Here is a 16,820-nt window from a genome sequence, read left to right as displayed (position 1 = left end):
TAGTTTGACGCGTGTGTTCAGATTATTCTCCTGACGGACCAGTGCTGGTGGTGTAGCAGCATCTGATTACACAGACCTCTCTAGAACGACGCCAGTATCGTATCGGTGGGCAGCAGCTTTATTTACCTGCCAAATCGTTTGTTTCTCACGAGAAGCGGAACGCTAATTTTTCCATGCAAAATAATACTTTTTAATTCGGTTTTTTGTGTGTGATAAATCACCGACTGGACCTGGTTCTTCTGAGAGAGTTTGTTGTTTTGGATAATTTCATTGTAATGGCTTATAGGGGGTGTTGTTGTACACATACACATACACGGGCCCACGGTTGACTTGGAAATACACTTTGGAGGCGAAACGTCTTTGCGTTGCGTTGTTTAAAGATCGTGTGCAGCAGCAAACTGTACCAAAGCAACCGGGGAGAAGACGACGACAACTGAATCATCCACAACTTTGTATTTGATTCTAACCGCTATTCCGCTGGAGGAAAAAAAGGAGTGTCGCATCATTCATACAGCGATCTGGGGGCTGCTCCTTCTGAGGAGGAGCAGAGAGAGACACGGAGGACAAGCAACAGGTAAATGTGTGGAGGAGGAACCACCACACACACTGCATGTTGTTGAGCTGTTTGGTTGCTGCTGCTGGGGTGATGAGCAGTGGTGTGAAGTAACTAAGTACATGTACTCAAGTACTGTACTTTAGTACAATTTAGAGGTATTTATTTCATGGAGTATTTCCAAATGTCTGTACTTTTACTTCTACTCCAGTATATCTCAAAGGCAAATATACAGTAGTTACTTAGTTTGCAGATATAAATGATTGTATTATAAAACATACATTAACCACTTAAGCCCTATTTTATACCTAGGCTAATTGAAAATAGCCGATCTACAAGCTCATTAATGCATTGTGAGCTTGTAGATATGCTATTTTTGAACATTGTATTACTTTTACTTTTGGTACTTTAAGTATATATTTTGATGCCAATACTTTGGTACTTTTACCCAAGTAACATTTTGAGCACAGGGCAGGCCTTAATTACTTGTAACAGAGTATTTTAATATTGTGGTATTGCTACTTCTACTTAAGTAAAATATATGAGTACTTATTCTTCCACCACTGGAACCACACACTTTATGTTGAGCTGTTTCTAGCTGCTGCTGCTGGGGTGATGAGGGGATGACACTGCATCTCCTACAGTCTACTACACAGCCATACAACACTGTAGCTGTTTGCTGAAGAAACAAAAATACTGTAATGTTTGGTAGGGGATGCAAATATTTGCAAATATCACATGTCAACCTGGCTGACAGTGACAATATTCTAACTGTATAATTTGTGTTTGAGCTCAAGCGGTACTGTAGCCCTTGGGGCCAGGGCGTTGACAGCAACACTAGTGTGTGTGTGTGTGTGTGTGTGTGTGTGTGTGTGTGTTCATTCATTGGCAGTACCTGATCCCACTCAGCAAGTGGATTTTCATAGTGACATTTCATAGTGACAAGCTTCTGCTTAATCACAATGGTATGTTAATTTAAAGCATTTGTTAACACTATTCTTATTAGACATGAACAAGTACAACTAAAAGGTCTGAATGACCATTGTGAACCATTTCCATCTACAGTAGTAGGCCATGTACCTGGAGGCAAAAACTAAATAATGTAGCCTAGTACTATAGGCTACCTCATGTGCTCTTAATATGATTTGATTAAACTACTGCAAAAAGAGTGGTCCTGCCTTCAGCAATGCCTGCACAGGATTTTGCAGCAGACCAGTTATTGCAAGGCGTTGTGAGCTTGTAGAGCTGCTATTTTCACAATTTTGACAATTTGGCCAATGTTTTACCAGTTTTTATAGTATAGTTTGTTGATCACTTTTGATGCAGTAATTGTTTTTTTTTTCTTGTCTTTTTTTTAGGTATTAAAAAGGTCTTAAAAGTACTTAAATTGTCACTTCACTGTCATCTCGGAACCCCCCCAAAATCATGTGGGGACCCACAGGTTGGGAACCACTGCAGTAGACCAGTAAGACTATGGTAGCCTTAGTGGGACTGGGTACACATTGTGTGTGTTGTGTTGCAGTGCACAGAAAAGGTAGGGCTTGGTGTGTGTGAGAACAAGTGACAGTAGGTTGAAGACTAATCTTTGGCAAATACTCGACACAGCCAGCAACAGATTGTGCCAAGTCAAGTCCCAACCAGTGTCGCAGTCTGTTCTATCTAAAGCCTGGTGAGCTGGCAAGGAACCCAGCATGTGGTTTAGAATAGAAATAAGAGTCTCTGGCTGTAGGAGTACAGCTGTCCATAAGGCTGAGTTGTCCCTCTGTTTGACTCTCCATCTCCTCTCCTCTCCTCTGTTATTACCAGTTAAATATGGTCAGAGCGAGGCTTTACACAGACTTTTTTTCATTTCACATCCACAATGACTTAAAATAAGACTGGGTTACTTTCTTTATTCCAGTTGTATGTGATATCACAATATAACCTGAGTTGAGGCTCAGTTTTGTTTTCCTTTTCCAGAAGGTTGATTTGAAAGGACAGTGGCTGAGGAACAGGCCTGTCTTTGTCCCTGTGTGCCAGCAGGTTGCTAGCTCAGTGCCAGCTCTAGCAGCATTCAGGGAACGGTGCAGCAGAGATCTGCCATGGAAGACCGCTGACCTCACTGTCAACTTTCATCTGTCTTGCTGGGCGTGTCTGCAGTATATTGAGTTTTACTTTTTTTATATGATGAATATGTTTAAATAAACAATATGAAAAAAATCATATTGATAATATTTTATTTACTGATGGCAGGAAAATAAGTCACCAAAATAGACACATAATATATCAACACTTTTGTCCATAAAGATATCACATTACTTACTTTATTTGGATGGGACAGGGCATATTAATAAACAATAATACATACGTAATGTAATAATAATATATCAGATTTACTAGGAATGCTAATTTCCATCCCTTCAGTCCCATACATAAAAACAGTCCCATACATAAAAACAAGCAAACATTACAAGAAACAAAATAGAGTACAACAAAGGAGAGAAACAAATAACATTAAAATTTGCCTAATTATTAACCTATTAAAGATATAAAACACAAGGAAGGACACTTTTCTCTACAAGGTGAACAGTAGAGAAACCTAATTTTAGCCTATTTAAAAAGTGTGTTTGTCCATGATCAATTCTTTTAAGTTGGACCTTAAATGACGTGAAATGTGTACAGCTGGACGCTCTTACAGTATGTCAGTGGGTAGATTGTTCCAGAATGATTGTGCCATACCACCTGAAGGGCCAAAACAATTCCCACCACCTACACTGCAAAACTCTCAGTGTTAATTTAAACCGGAGAGTGTAAACATTGACCCCCCTCAGTAAAAGTATCACTCAAGATTTGACTGTGTGTAGGTTGGGCATAGAGGCTATTTTTGTTTTAGCAGCAGATTATTTGTGGTGATTTTCAGTCTGTTTACATAACCTGTTCCCTGAGAAATGTCTAAAATCAAAAACAAAAAGGACCCCCCCATGAATAAATAAAGTAATTCTAAATACTTTTTATTAGAATGACTGTATTAGAGTTAGAGACTGAGACCTCGATTGCCTTGACCGATGCTAGTGATTGACCAAGGGTCATTCTTGGTCATTCTTTCTCATTTTTTTTTTTTACGCTTGTTTTTATTGACATGTTATTTAAAAAGATGCTATGTTCATTGTTTATCTGGTATCCTATAGTTTCAGTGTACAGATTGTTATTTCGATAGTATATCGTTTAGACTGATGCAAATTTCTGGGTTTACCTGGGATCCTAGTTTCTTGAGGCACTACACTTTCTCTCTGCATTCTATGTATGTGATTAATTTCCTTATTATAAGTCGCTCTGGATAAGAGTGTCTGCTAAATGCCTTAATCGTAATTGTAACTGAGACTTGTTGAACCTGGAAAGGTTGAATTAGACTATTCCTTGGACCAGGAAGTGTTACTTTCTGAATTTTAACTCTTGACTCGGTGTAGTGACTCATCCTCTATCCCTCTTCTATCTGACAAATTTCCTTGCTAGGTAATTTTAGAGGTGTGAGGTAACACTTATGACCTCCTCACATGGGGGCTGCTGGTTTACTGCCCCCTCATTAGACTCTCGCGACAGGCAGTTCATGTGTGGCATTTCGATGTGACATCCAGAATGTGCCACCTAGCTGCTCTCGGCCCTATAACAAGGCAAGTGGTCCAAGGCTGCCTGGAGGCTTTTGAACAGAGGAAGGACTGTGAAGGAGCATCAGTCTGCCTGTACTTTGAGCTTCAGGGGGAACTAACCACATGCGGCTTGGCTAATACTAATACCTCTCTCTAACAACTCTCCTTCTGTTTCTCTCTCTCTCTTCCTCACTCTTTCCTCCCTACATTTATCCATTACCTCCTTGTCTCTTTCTTGATCTCTCCCTCTCTGTTTCACTCTCTCTCTCTCTCTCGCTCAGGCTGCTGGAGTCACGTCCTGTCTTCCGTTTGGACATCTGTCCAAGTGTTTTCATCTCTGATAAGGTAAGTCTCTACTGCCACTTTGGGCTCTAGCTTTAAACATGGGTATATCTTTGGGTTGCATCTTAACTAGATGGGAATGCCATGCCTGTTTCTGCTCTTGTTAATAATATATGTTTTTTTTACCCTATGTCCATTACATAATGGTAAACATCCTTGCTGGATTCACCATTTAATGTGTGATGGACTTGGTTTCTGTATTTTGTGCCTGGTGATTTAGTCTACAGGATCACCTGCAGGCATACTGTAGTATACTTAATAGGCTGTAACTGAAGGATCAACCTTTAGATCTGAGCTTATTGATTGATTGATTACTTTATTAGCAAGTATGAGTGAGTGTTAGACAGACAGACAGACGGTATTGGTTGGCCCAACAACGAACTAGGCAGTCGCAGAGTAATTGTCCCTCCAGGCTATGGGATTTAGTCTATCCTCAGTTGGCCTAACATCTAACCATAGAGTTATATAAAAACTAGAGAACGGATTCCCACACCTATTCAATTCAAAGTTGCTCACCCAGTACATACTGGCCCGGAAGAACAGTACACTCTCTCCTTCCGAACACAACGGGGAGCTCCACCCCTTCACAACCATTGAATGGAAGTGAAAGGGAAGCTGATGCTTCTGATGCGTATGTGTCTCCAACTCTCCATGCACTAATACAGCACCATCTTGAAATCAAGGACATGTAGAGTTGGTGAAAGTCTATGTTTAGATGAAAATAACATGTTTGGACTCCCTCAACGACGCTCTGCCAATTTCTTCCTCTAAGTTAGGAAATTGGCCTAGAACATTCTAGAGGTGTGAATCTCCATTGGCCTCATGATTTGACTTGATTAGTGATTTGATTCAATACTAATATACAATATGTTTCTATATTATTGCTAATGGCTGTTTTTTCATCAGTTAATACTAGCAGTTGCCTGCAATTTCACACATTGCCCACATCAGTTCCAGCCATATACTGGGGTTTGACCCAGTCTTGTGACAATGACGACTGGCCACATAGTGATCTGATGTAACACCATTTTTGTGAGTAGTCCAGATGAGCCAAAATTGTGTTGTCATTTCAGCTGCCAGTGGCAGGACAGTATCTTTTCTATAATAAAGCACTTTGTGCTTGTGTGAGAGAAGCCTTGGTGGTTGCTGTGATAAGGTTAGGGCCGTTCTTTCAGTCCTCTTCTTCAGTATGTGGTGTGTTCTTAAAGGCTCATTGAGGACACTGGAGCCAGAAAAGCATTAAGAATCAAATACTATTTCCATGTTGTATTCCAAGCACTAGAATGGGATGGGTATTGGGTATGGAAAAAGCTTGTGAATGGGTTGTGGACATTTCCCAAGCTATTGCATGCTAAAAAGTTCCAGTACTGATGCTTTGGTAAATGCCGAGTATATTAAACAGTGGGTTTCTACAAGGACTACCACTTCAAATCTAACAGAGAAGGTAGGCTGAACCTATGTGCAAGTGGCATTACAACCTTAGTAAGCTAAAAGCTACAGCATAGGCCTATAGCTGCAGCAAAACTGTCGGAGAACATTAATCAGATTAATGAGCGTGAGTTTCCAGCAGAGCTTATGAGGTCTGGACCTGCCTCTTTATCTGTCTCTCTCCTCCCTCCTCTGCTTTGTCTCCTCCCCCACCCTGCTTGCCCTGACCCACTTCTGCATTAAACCCACAGCTAGAATCTCCCCCTGTCGCTGTCTGTGTCCCCATCCCTCTGTTACTGACTTTCTCTTGTAGATTCAAGATTGTGTTGAATCAGTCAGGAGGAACTGTCAGCATTTATGTAATCGGTCAGTCTTCTGATAGAGGATTTCTGCGAAAGTATATTTCACAGCCCGTCAACAACTGTTTTTGTTTGTGTGTAAATCTGTAAGCAATGCAAACCAGCGCCACATGCTTTCTAGCTGTGCCCAAGGAACCACATGAGAAGGTTATTGTGTGTGTGTGTGCGTACGTGCATGTGTACTGTTTGACGTAATGGGTTGTGAATGTAGTGCCATGTGCTATCCAGCCCTATACCTCCCTAGTTCCCCGCTGTTCCATAAAGTTCCTTTCCCTGCTAGACAACAGACATGGCTGTGAAAAGATGGCAAGCACTACCCGACCACTTTCTTTAACCCTATCCCTTCTGTGTACCTCCTCTCTTCTGCCTCTTTTACTCACCCCCTGCTCTATCCGTTCTGTTTGATTCATTCATCGTGATATTAGTTTCCCCATGACATTCCTTCCCTCCCTTCTTTACCCTTTTCAGTAGCGCTGTTGTGTTCTGTCAATCAGGCTTGACAGCTAACTGGCCTCTAGTGAGCTTTTCTGTCTCACGTCCTGGACACAGAGAGTACCTACTTCACTTTCCTATGGCATTCAGGTCATATCAAAGCCAGCTGTGGCCGGAGATTCAACCAGGGTCTTCAACTCAAGAGTGCCTGTTTTACCCCGGAATGGCTTCAGGTCATTAATGGACTAGCAAGTGTTTGTAGCTGGGAGAGATGGCATGTTTCTCTGCACACGTTACTGGTACGGGTGAAACGCCTCACTGTATGTGTATGGAGGTAATACTGTACGGGAATACCTATTTTGTGGTATTAATTTCCCCCCGTTTTAATTAAACATATGGCCCATCAAACAAATGATCTTGCTTTGAACTGAACCGTTTGTGTGTCTGGGTGTATTGAAAGATTTTTTAGAAGATTATTTTGAGACTATTTAATAATATCCATATCGCCATTGTGATAGTGAAATGGAAGCTTTGTCTCAGCCAGTCATAGTGATAGGGATGGGGCTGAACGCTGAACAGCACTGTAGCTTTCAGGCCTCCTGACGCCTTGCATTATAAACTCAGTGGAACAGCACATTATAACTACCAGGTACACTTTACTTAAAGGTTGGGTCTAGAATTAATGCATTATAATCACATTTATAATGCATTATAATGCATCCTAATGCATTATAATGCACTTATAATGCTTCATAACACTCGTTATAAATGTTTATAATTATGTATAACAACTTAAAACAAAGACACTTTATAACTAACTAAGTTTAATTATAAGTATAATTTGCTGTTCCACTGAGCCTATAATGCATTATGACCCCTATACATTATAAACGTTGTTATAAGCTATCATTCATGATTATAAATGCCTTTAAGCGCATTGTAATGCATTATAAAAGTGAATATAATGCATTATAGAGCCGACCTTTAAGTAAAGTTTTACAGTGAAGCTCATAACGCAATGCGTTGTGAGCTTGTAGTTTGGCTATTTTCGGCGAAGAGATTGTAGAGGGAAAAAAAGAGCGGACCAAGTATAGAGCCCTTGAGGATCCCAGTCAACTAAGTATATAGGGTTTAAGTGGTTAAACAGTTACCTGAATGTCTCATTCAGATGGACTGAGAATGAGACTGAGGCTGTAACTAGGGGTGTTGGAGAAAATCGATTCGAATACGAATCGCGATTCTACTGTTAGACGATTTTTTTTGGGGGGGAGGATCTTGGATTTACCTTTGTGTGTTTACATTATTATCAGTTGATAAAACCTTTACAATTATAAAAGCTACATAAATGTACTCTGTTCTCATGCCAGCAGATTGGAGTAGATACTGAAATCCTATGTTTTGAATCAAGAATCGTTTTGAATCGAGAATCGTTTGAATCGGAAAAAAACGCTTTAGAATCGGAAAAAAATCTTTTTTTAATCGAGAATTGTTTGTTTTGAAAAAAATCGGAAAAAAAAGGAATCGTGAATATCGTTATCGAATCGAATCGTGAGATAGCAGAAGATTCACAGCCCTAGCTGTAACTGTTAATTTTACAGCTTTTTTGCTTAATGGAATAATCGAAAAGCAGTTTAAAAACATTAGAAAGTATAAAATTAATTGGAGATTTTTTTGTAACCAACTACACATCACATAATAGTTTGAGCCTAATAGTTTTATTAGGCTTAACCTTTGCAGCCTTCATGGTCCATTTATGCTACTGTAATTAAAGATGTGTACAAGTAAACCACATTATAGGATGTATTTTTGTCAGTGACAAATATCAAGCCTAGAAATAATTACTAATAATCAGGGGCACAAAATAAATCCCCCTATTATATACACATATGTTGAACCACTGAAGCTCTAAATGCTCTATTTTTGAGAATATTGCTCTTCCCCTCCCATGCCTCGACCTGTCTCCACCAGCAGGACCTTGTCTTCCAGGGTGGTCTGAGGTCTTGCTCAGTGGGGGGGAGGGGGTTAACGCTGAGGGTACTGAACCCAAGTACGCGGTCACTGACCGAGTAAACGTCAACATCCTCACACACACACACACACACACACACACACACACACACACACACACACACACACACACACACACACACACACACACACACACACACACACACACACACACCAGGTGGGAGGGCTCTCTCAGTCTGGATGGGCATGTTGTAACTACTCACACACACTCAGCTTGGTCATTTCTTCTCCCATTAAACCAAGGACGACACTCTGATGTATCTGCTTACGGAACATTTTTAACCTAACATCTGTTTGCTGGTGTTCTGATCGCATCCAGACTATGGAACTGACATGGGAAAAGAGGCTGATTGAAAAGGTAGTGGGGGATGATGATGACTGGCTGTCTGAGAAAGTAGAGGAGTTCATGAACTGTGGGACTGGGGTGTGTTGTGAAGAATAATAAATAGAAGGATGATTGTGGGGAGTTCATAGTGTTTAATGGGCTAGGCTGGGGAGGGGATTTGTTGTCAGTTACAGTATGTTATGTTTCTGACCTGATGCATGTTGTATTAAGAAAGTTGAGGAGTGAGAAAAAAGGCGATAGTCATAAAAAACTAACTATTTATAAAGCACTTAAAGGGATACTCCACTTTCAAATAAAATAAAAATTAAAAAAATATATTAAAAATAAATGAAAAAAGTAATGGAAAAATCACGGCCCCCTCACGCATTAGAGTGTCCTACTAATGTGTGAGGGGGCCGTGATTTTGCCATAACTTATTTCATTTTTTTAAAATATTTATTTTTAATGTTTATTTTATTTGAAAGTGAAATATCCCTTTAATAAAACAAGGTTACAATGTGCTTTTCATAAAAATGAAGAAATAAAATTAAAATCAACAACCGAATGGAAAAAAATTCAAACGCGATAATATGTATGAAATAAAGTGTAGTGAAAAATAAAACATTGAGAGAAGCAAGCAAAACTTTAAATTATGGAAAGGCCTTGATAAAAGTAATTAATAAGACAGCAAAGAGACTCAGGAACAACCAGCAGCTTCCCTCCCGAGGACCTCAGGCTGCAGACAGGCTCGTAAGGGGTTAATAACTCATACATAATATATTATGTAATGGAGCTGTCAGGAGATGATGTATTTCTGTAGCTGGAAGGAGGAAGTTAGCATATTTCTGGTTCCCTCGACAGGTCTATGGGACTTGTGCACTTGATTTTGATGTATTGCCAAAAATAAGGTATGTGGCAAAGGGTTATGATTCTCATGTATGTTTTTTTTCAGTGTATTTTCTTCTGACTTCCTGTGACACTTTTTAGCTGGTACAGTTGGACTTGGCAACATTAAAATATTTATCTCCACGTCAGAGAAATTTCTATTCTTGGCTGTAATCCATTTATTCATGTCATAAACTCGGGGGCAAGGCCTCTGAAACAAGGACATGATATTTAAATGGTGATCATTTTGAGCATTTATCAACATCCGACCATTCTTACGCTGTGACAGGCATGATATGACCGTTTCATAAATCACATGTGAACCCGAACTCGATGATTCCTGCTGTCGGATCTGCCCTGGTTTCTACACTAGATAGATAAATGAGGGCCAGTGTCTTTATATTTCAGTTGTCAATGTACATTGTATGTAGTAATGGGGGCACATGATTATAAAAGCACTTACTACATGTCACTTTTGCAGCCAGGAGCGTAGTGTTACTTCAATGTTTGGATAATAGATGTGACCCTGCTTGGTTTGGGTGGAGGCCATCATGCAAGTCCAGTTCAGGAAAGTATTCAAATTGTCCACATACTGTCTGAGATGTTGCTGTTCCTACAATGACCTTTCAGCCAGTTGTGTAATTGTAGGCAGATGAACTTAATGTCCTAAAATGAGATGATGCATCATCTCTAGCCAGCACTGGGCCATAATGCAGGGTGGTCAACGCTTGCATGGAGAGAGTAGCAGGGTTGCAAAAGAAGGCTGTGCTGTAACTTGGCTGTGTCTGTGCATGCCGCTCAGTCATACATTATGTGCTAATGTGCCTTTTAAACCAAATGATGCGTCTGAACATTGGACAAATTATTATTGTATTATGTCGTCTAAAATGATTATGGAGAGACGCACTTGAACCAGAATCCTGGCCCAGACCTTCTTTTTGTATATTTAATGTGAGGAGGTGCAGCGGTAAAGTTCCTGTCCACCACCATGATGACTGGGGTTTGAATCCTCCACGGTGCCTCTGGCTTGGCTGGGCAGTGGGCACTAGGAAGTCCAACAATTAGCCATGTTAGTGGGTGGGAGCGTTTCTTCTCTGTTGCTTCGCTACTAGAGACAGCTACAGGTTGGGGCGCCTGTTCAATTAGGAGCAGAACTGTTAGGGATACCTCCACACATATTATATCCTTACAGTGAAACTCCTTACTGTCAGCTGAAAAGAAGCAGCTGGTGAGTTACTGTAACACGTGTTAGAGGAGATGTGGTTGTCTACACCCTCCCAAAGACCAACTGTAGGGATCTGTAGTGACAGTGATTTATAAACCTGGGAGAATTAGCAGTGACTAAATTAGGAGGGGAAAAATGTTCATGTGCAAACAAGCACACCCAAAAGTTTGACACTACATCTTCATAAGAGTAAGGAGGAAAAAAATATGTTTAAAATGCCAATGGCACTTTTGCACTACTTTACAGCTATTGTATTTATTGTGATTCCTTTATATTGTGTTCTTGTGTTTTTGCCTGAAACCTTTTGTGTTAGTTATCTGTCCGTCTGCACTTGGACCGACCGGGATTTGCATATGCTAGTATAAATCCCTGTAGTCCATGGGCAAAACCGCCAGAGTCTTGATCCTGAGCAAGTAACATTAATTCAAAAAAAGACTATAAACTCTATTTATTTACACATAAGTATCACTTAGACAAGAACCAAGCCACAAGAGTCATGAAAGAAAAATGGAGCATTAAAAATGAATCTACTCTCCTACCTTAACCAAGGTTATTATAACCAAAGTCTTGAGGAGAGCCTGGTGATTCTAAATGTTATACATTCTGAAGATTTCCTCTGCTAAATTCACAATCACATCAAATTAATTATTATGAAAGATAACGTTGGTATTCAACATTATTGATTGTATATTATATGAAAATAGCCTGTATCTGCTCATCCTGTTCAATGAATTGTAGTATGCAATGTTTGGCATAGTAGCCATTACTGGTCCTATAACCACAATGGTGTTTGCCTGTAGGACGGTGCACAGTTTCTAGTTCAATGTCTGACCTAGACCAGGGAATAATGAGCTATGTCTGTTTGTCTGCTGTTATGATCACAGCCTAATCCCCCTACTGTGGGCCGCTCAGGCTGTACTCACTCTGTCTGACCGCATGTCACATACTGCTCACATGCACAACAGACACATTATTGTGTGGAGCCTACTTGTAGCTGCTCTAAATCATGAGTATGTGCCTGTACATGTGTGTAATGTATGCTACGTGTATTGAACTTGCTAGCTGTCTCATTTCCAGTAGTAACACACTGTTGTCCTAGCTGACGTTGATGGCCAGTCTCTCTGCACATGTTCAAAAGATAAGTAACACTGATGGAAAGCAGTCCAGTTTTTATTTTCCAAAGACACTCACATACTGTGCACACACACAGACCATGCTGTCCTGTGGGATGTAGGAGCAGTAATTAGCAGGTCTTAGTGAAGTGAGCTTCTCATACTCGCTCCTGTTCTAGCATGCTGGTGGCAGATGCCTTCGTTGCTAGCATAGTTTCTGCTCACCTCTGACACGCACATACTGTACGCACAAGGTCTTCGGCTTGTTTTTCTCACACACTCACTGTACACTACTTTGTCCCTTACACTTGTATTAAGCTGCGGAGAGAATAAATAATTTGATCTTTGTCTGAGCTGTTTGAAGAAGCATGGCTGCCTAACAGGTGTAATATTATGTTGCAAAGGGATGGCTAATCGTCTTGGAATGTCCCTGCAGCTATGACTCACTCCCTCAGACCCAACACACACATACACACGGTACCCATGGTCTCACCCAAGGCTACTGTTGGCCAGTAGTGCAGTACCAAGTACTATATCAGATGTCTTCTATAATTCCGTTGGCTGTTCGGTCATGCTGTTAATCGTGTATTAGTACTGTACTGTCTTATAATGACCATCTCATAGATCACTTTTGAGATGTCTACCCAATGGTTGAGAAACCGTGTCGTTTACTGGCACAGTGATTATCACTGTTGCCTCGCAGCAAGAAGGTCCTGGGTTATGGGGCTTTTCTGTGTTGTCACATGGGTTTCCTCCAGCTTGCTGCCACACCAAAAGATGAGCATGGCACTGGCCTTAGAAGGGGAGTTGGTCCCCGGGCGCTGCTCTGTTCTCTGTCCTCCTAATAATTAGTATAGGTTAATTGTAGATGGCAGATTTGTAGCTTAACTTACTCTAAGACAGAATTCCTTAACCAGTGGGTAGGGAAGGGATTCAAAAGTGAATCATGAGATGTTCTGTCACTCTCAGCAGTACACAAACACCTTTTTACCAGTGGAATATTAGGTTGGCTAAGCATGATGGGGGGTCATGCTACAATTTGAGGCACAGTGTGAAACCCATTGAGAAATAGTGCTAACTGGGGTTCACTGGCAGTCTTTATTACAGTGAAGAAAGTGCGTCATCGGCTAGTACTTTCCATTATCTTTTTATGGTCACACGTGTTGACACACCGCTAGCTATGTCAAGCCATTGTACAGTAATGTACCAATTAAGGGTGATTTATAGTTAGTTGGGCACCGGTGTAGGAAATAGCTGATCTACAAGCTCACACTGTGTCACGGCGCATCTCATAAGCTTTTAGATCTGTTATTTTCAGTGTGTGACATGACATGCAACCGAGTATAAATTGGGCAATAGGGTGTCTACTGTCTAGTAGTTGATAGGCTATAAATTGATAGTTTCTTTTAGAGATTACTTTTACAGGCATATCTACTTTATTTGATAGAACACATACATTATGATCAATATTATTTACCTTGAGTTGTCTATACTCAAGTCTAGTACAAGAGCAATAAAATGTTCATCATCATTAACTAAAACAAAATAAGGATGAACCAAGCCGTGATATTTCACCACTTTAATTGTTTTCTGCTTTGTGTGTGCGCACACTTGCGTGATGCGTGTGTGTGTGTGTGTTAATTTGAACATGGCTCAGAGTCTGAAGTGGAATTTCCTTTCAGCTTACATCTTTGGTCCAATTTAAGACTCCATTTCCAGCTTAGGCTCAATATTTCAATGTTGCAAAACTTTGATAGGGGGTTAAATTGTGTAAACGACAGCGCGAGAGAGACACACACACACACACACACACACACACACACACACACACACACACACACACACACACACACACACACACACACACACACACACACAGTCTTGCATAGCAGATTCCTCCCAGGTTGTTGTGTCTGGGGACAGAAACTTGTTTGGCCTTGGTGCAGAGGAAGTGGATGCGTAGCACGTAGCAATTGAAGTCATACTGACCTGTACAGGTCCATTTGGTTCCACTTGTACAATCTCTGAGTTATAGATCTGTAAAGGTCCATTTTGTTCATCCTAACTATCAACAACTTAGCTGGGGACCCCCTGGAAATCCCTCAAGGACCACTGGGGGTCTCCGAACCCCGCTTTGAGAACCACTGTTGTAAGTCATTCCAGAGCATGCTTTTGAATTATCCCATCATGGCAGGTAGTGTATCTGGCATTCACAGTGCCACACTGTCTGTAGGGTTTAGCTGCTTCATCCCTTTGACTTGGCCTTTAGCTAGTACCTACAGATAAGCTAACCTAGTTGAACTTGGTGTGTCGCTTTATGCCCTAACTAATTACTACAATCCACAGTTAACTCATTTAGTTGATTCGCTATCACAGGATATCTATGTGTGTCTTACTGGCAAGGACTTCATTATGTGGTTACGTTTCTAAGCATGGTTTATGGAGGAAGGAAGGGATCTGGTTGATGTCTGTTCATGTACGTTAATGAGCTGCAATCCATTCAGCCAGTGGGTCAGGCCTTAGGGGACACTACTCTCTCTCTCTCTCCCTCTCTCTCTCTCTCTCTCTCTGTCTCTGTCTCTGTCTCTGTCTGTCTCTCTGTCTCCGTCTATACTTGGAGTATAAAGGAATCAAGAGTATGCAATACGTACTTAATACTGTCTAGATTGCAGTTACAGTTTTTATTGGCTTGTTATGAAAAGAGTTATTATCAGTGACTCTGTACAAATATTTTGTGTGTCTGGTTACATGAATGAAGGCCATTGTGTATGGCTAGGACGTGATGACATGGATTCCTGTTCTAGTAATGGAGAGGATGTGTGTGACAGTGCAGCGCTGTTTGTCTGTCTCTGACCCGTGTGTGTGTGTGTGTGTGTGTGTGTGTGTGCTGGAAAGCTGGCAAACTACTGGCGGACAAACAGCCTTTTGGACATGTTTTTTCATTCCTAACATGAATCTTTACCACTTCTCCGTCAGCTGTTGCACGTTTTGGACAGTTAATATGACCGGAAATATTTAGAGTAGCCTATTTATTGTGTTGGTGTTTGATTATTAATCGTACCGTGTCTGGATTATATATTTGTTCCTGCTGTGCACAGTGTGCAGACAAAGGCAAATGACTGCTTGTGGACAGTGAAAAGTTTATTCTGTTTACATATATATATATATATATTTTTTGTCATAGTGTGAATACATTGTAATTCGTGTTACCATGTTTCTCCTCCTCTCCCTCTGCAGCTTCTTCTTTAACCGCCACCATTCCGTGCTGTAAGTCAGACCCCAATATGTCTTCTAATGGAGACCTCAGCGATCTGGGGAGCCATGAAAGCTTCTGGGAGGTAGGAATGCACACACACGCAAAGGCCTATAACAAATAAAATGGAATAAGTTGAACTTCTGAAGTGTGTTTGGTGGAGAAGCAAACAGTGTATTTTTGGATAAAGCAGACTCTGGTATGTCATGTGGTTTAGTGTGGTGTATAAATAGATACACCTGCATGTAATGAGTCCCTGCTGAAAAACTACACATTTACTCTTAGCCTCTCTCTCTCCCTCTCTTGTTTCTTTTCACTTTGTCAATATTTCCATCTACCTTTTTATTACAGTCCTTTTTTTGTTTTTCTCGCTGTGGTCTGCGAGTCACATGTTTGTCTCTCTTTCACACACACACACACACACACACACACACACACACACACACACACACACACACACACACACACACACACACACACACACACACACACACACTTTACAGCCGACCCTCCTTATAGTAGTTTCAACTTTCAAGTATTTCTGCTCTCGTATCTCGTATATATGTGTCAAATTCTCTTTTATTTCTCTCTTTTTCACATTGTGTGTGTGTGTGTGTGTGTGTGTAGCCTGGGAACTACAAACGGACAGTGAAGCGAGTGGACGACGGCCACCGGCTGTGTAATGAGCTGGTTAGTTGCTTCCAGGAAAGAGCCAAGATAGAGAAGAGCTACGCCGTCCAACTCAGTGACTGGGCCAAGAAATGGAGGAGCACCGTGGAGAAAGGTATTATCAACACACACACAGGTTGTTGATATGTCCAGACTCTGAAGGGATACAGAGTCTTCCTTTTGTGGTATTTCTGCTTATTAGTTGTGGAATAGATAGACAGGGAAGATAGAGTACAGAGAGGGGATTACATGGCATGGGACACAGGTCCATGAGCTAAATACAAAACATGAGTGTCCTGATTAGATCTTTGCCTTTGGGGTATGGACATTAGGCTACTGAGTCACTAGGGTGCCCCAGAATCAGATCATTAAAACATTTTTATAGCTATTAAATGGTATGTTGTTTTTCTGCCATTTATGTTTGACTTTAGCATTTTGCTGATAGGCATTTCACGCAATATGTAGTAATCTTATGTATGTGTAATAAAAACATGCAATATATTTGGATGCACATTGAGTGGAAAATGTGATATAATTTATAACAAGTCATTCACCCAACTGTAAGTTAGGCTGGTGACAGGTA

At 40.8% G+C, this 16,820-nt stretch overlaps 1 protein-coding gene across 3 annotated transcripts in view; it reads left to right on the top strand.

Moving 5' to 3' along the window:
• The first annotated feature begins 92 nt into the window (after positions 1-92).
• The window catches only part of pacsin3 (protein kinase C and casein kinase substrate in neurons 3), a 36,853-nt gene continuing 20,125 nt past the window's right edge, over positions 93-16,820 (top strand). The window contains exons 1-4 of one of the 3 annotated variants that reach the window (XM_080426630.1): positions 93-574; positions 4,461-4,524; positions 15,553-15,653; positions 16,196-16,352. In XM_080426630.1, coding sequence (XP_080282756.1) covers positions 15,600-15,653; positions 16,196-16,352 — 211 coding nt within the window. In that variant the 5' untranslated portion in view covers positions 93-574; positions 4,461-4,524; positions 15,553-15,599. Of the gene's footprint in view, positions 575-4,460; positions 4,525-9,020; positions 9,127-15,552; positions 15,654-16,195; positions 16,353-16,820 lie in introns of those variants that run through there. The other 2 variants (XM_080426631.1, XM_080426632.1) reach the window with 2 other exon arrangements.

The sequence above is a fragment of the Gymnoscopelus braueri genome (assembly GCF_963280865.1).
Source record: "Gymnoscopelus braueri genome assembly, chromosome: 1".
Lineage (NCBI taxonomy): Eukaryota > Metazoa > Chordata > Actinopteri > Myctophiformes > Myctophidae > Gymnoscopelus > Gymnoscopelus braueri.
This window is presented reverse-complemented; position numbering and strand designations above follow the sequence as displayed.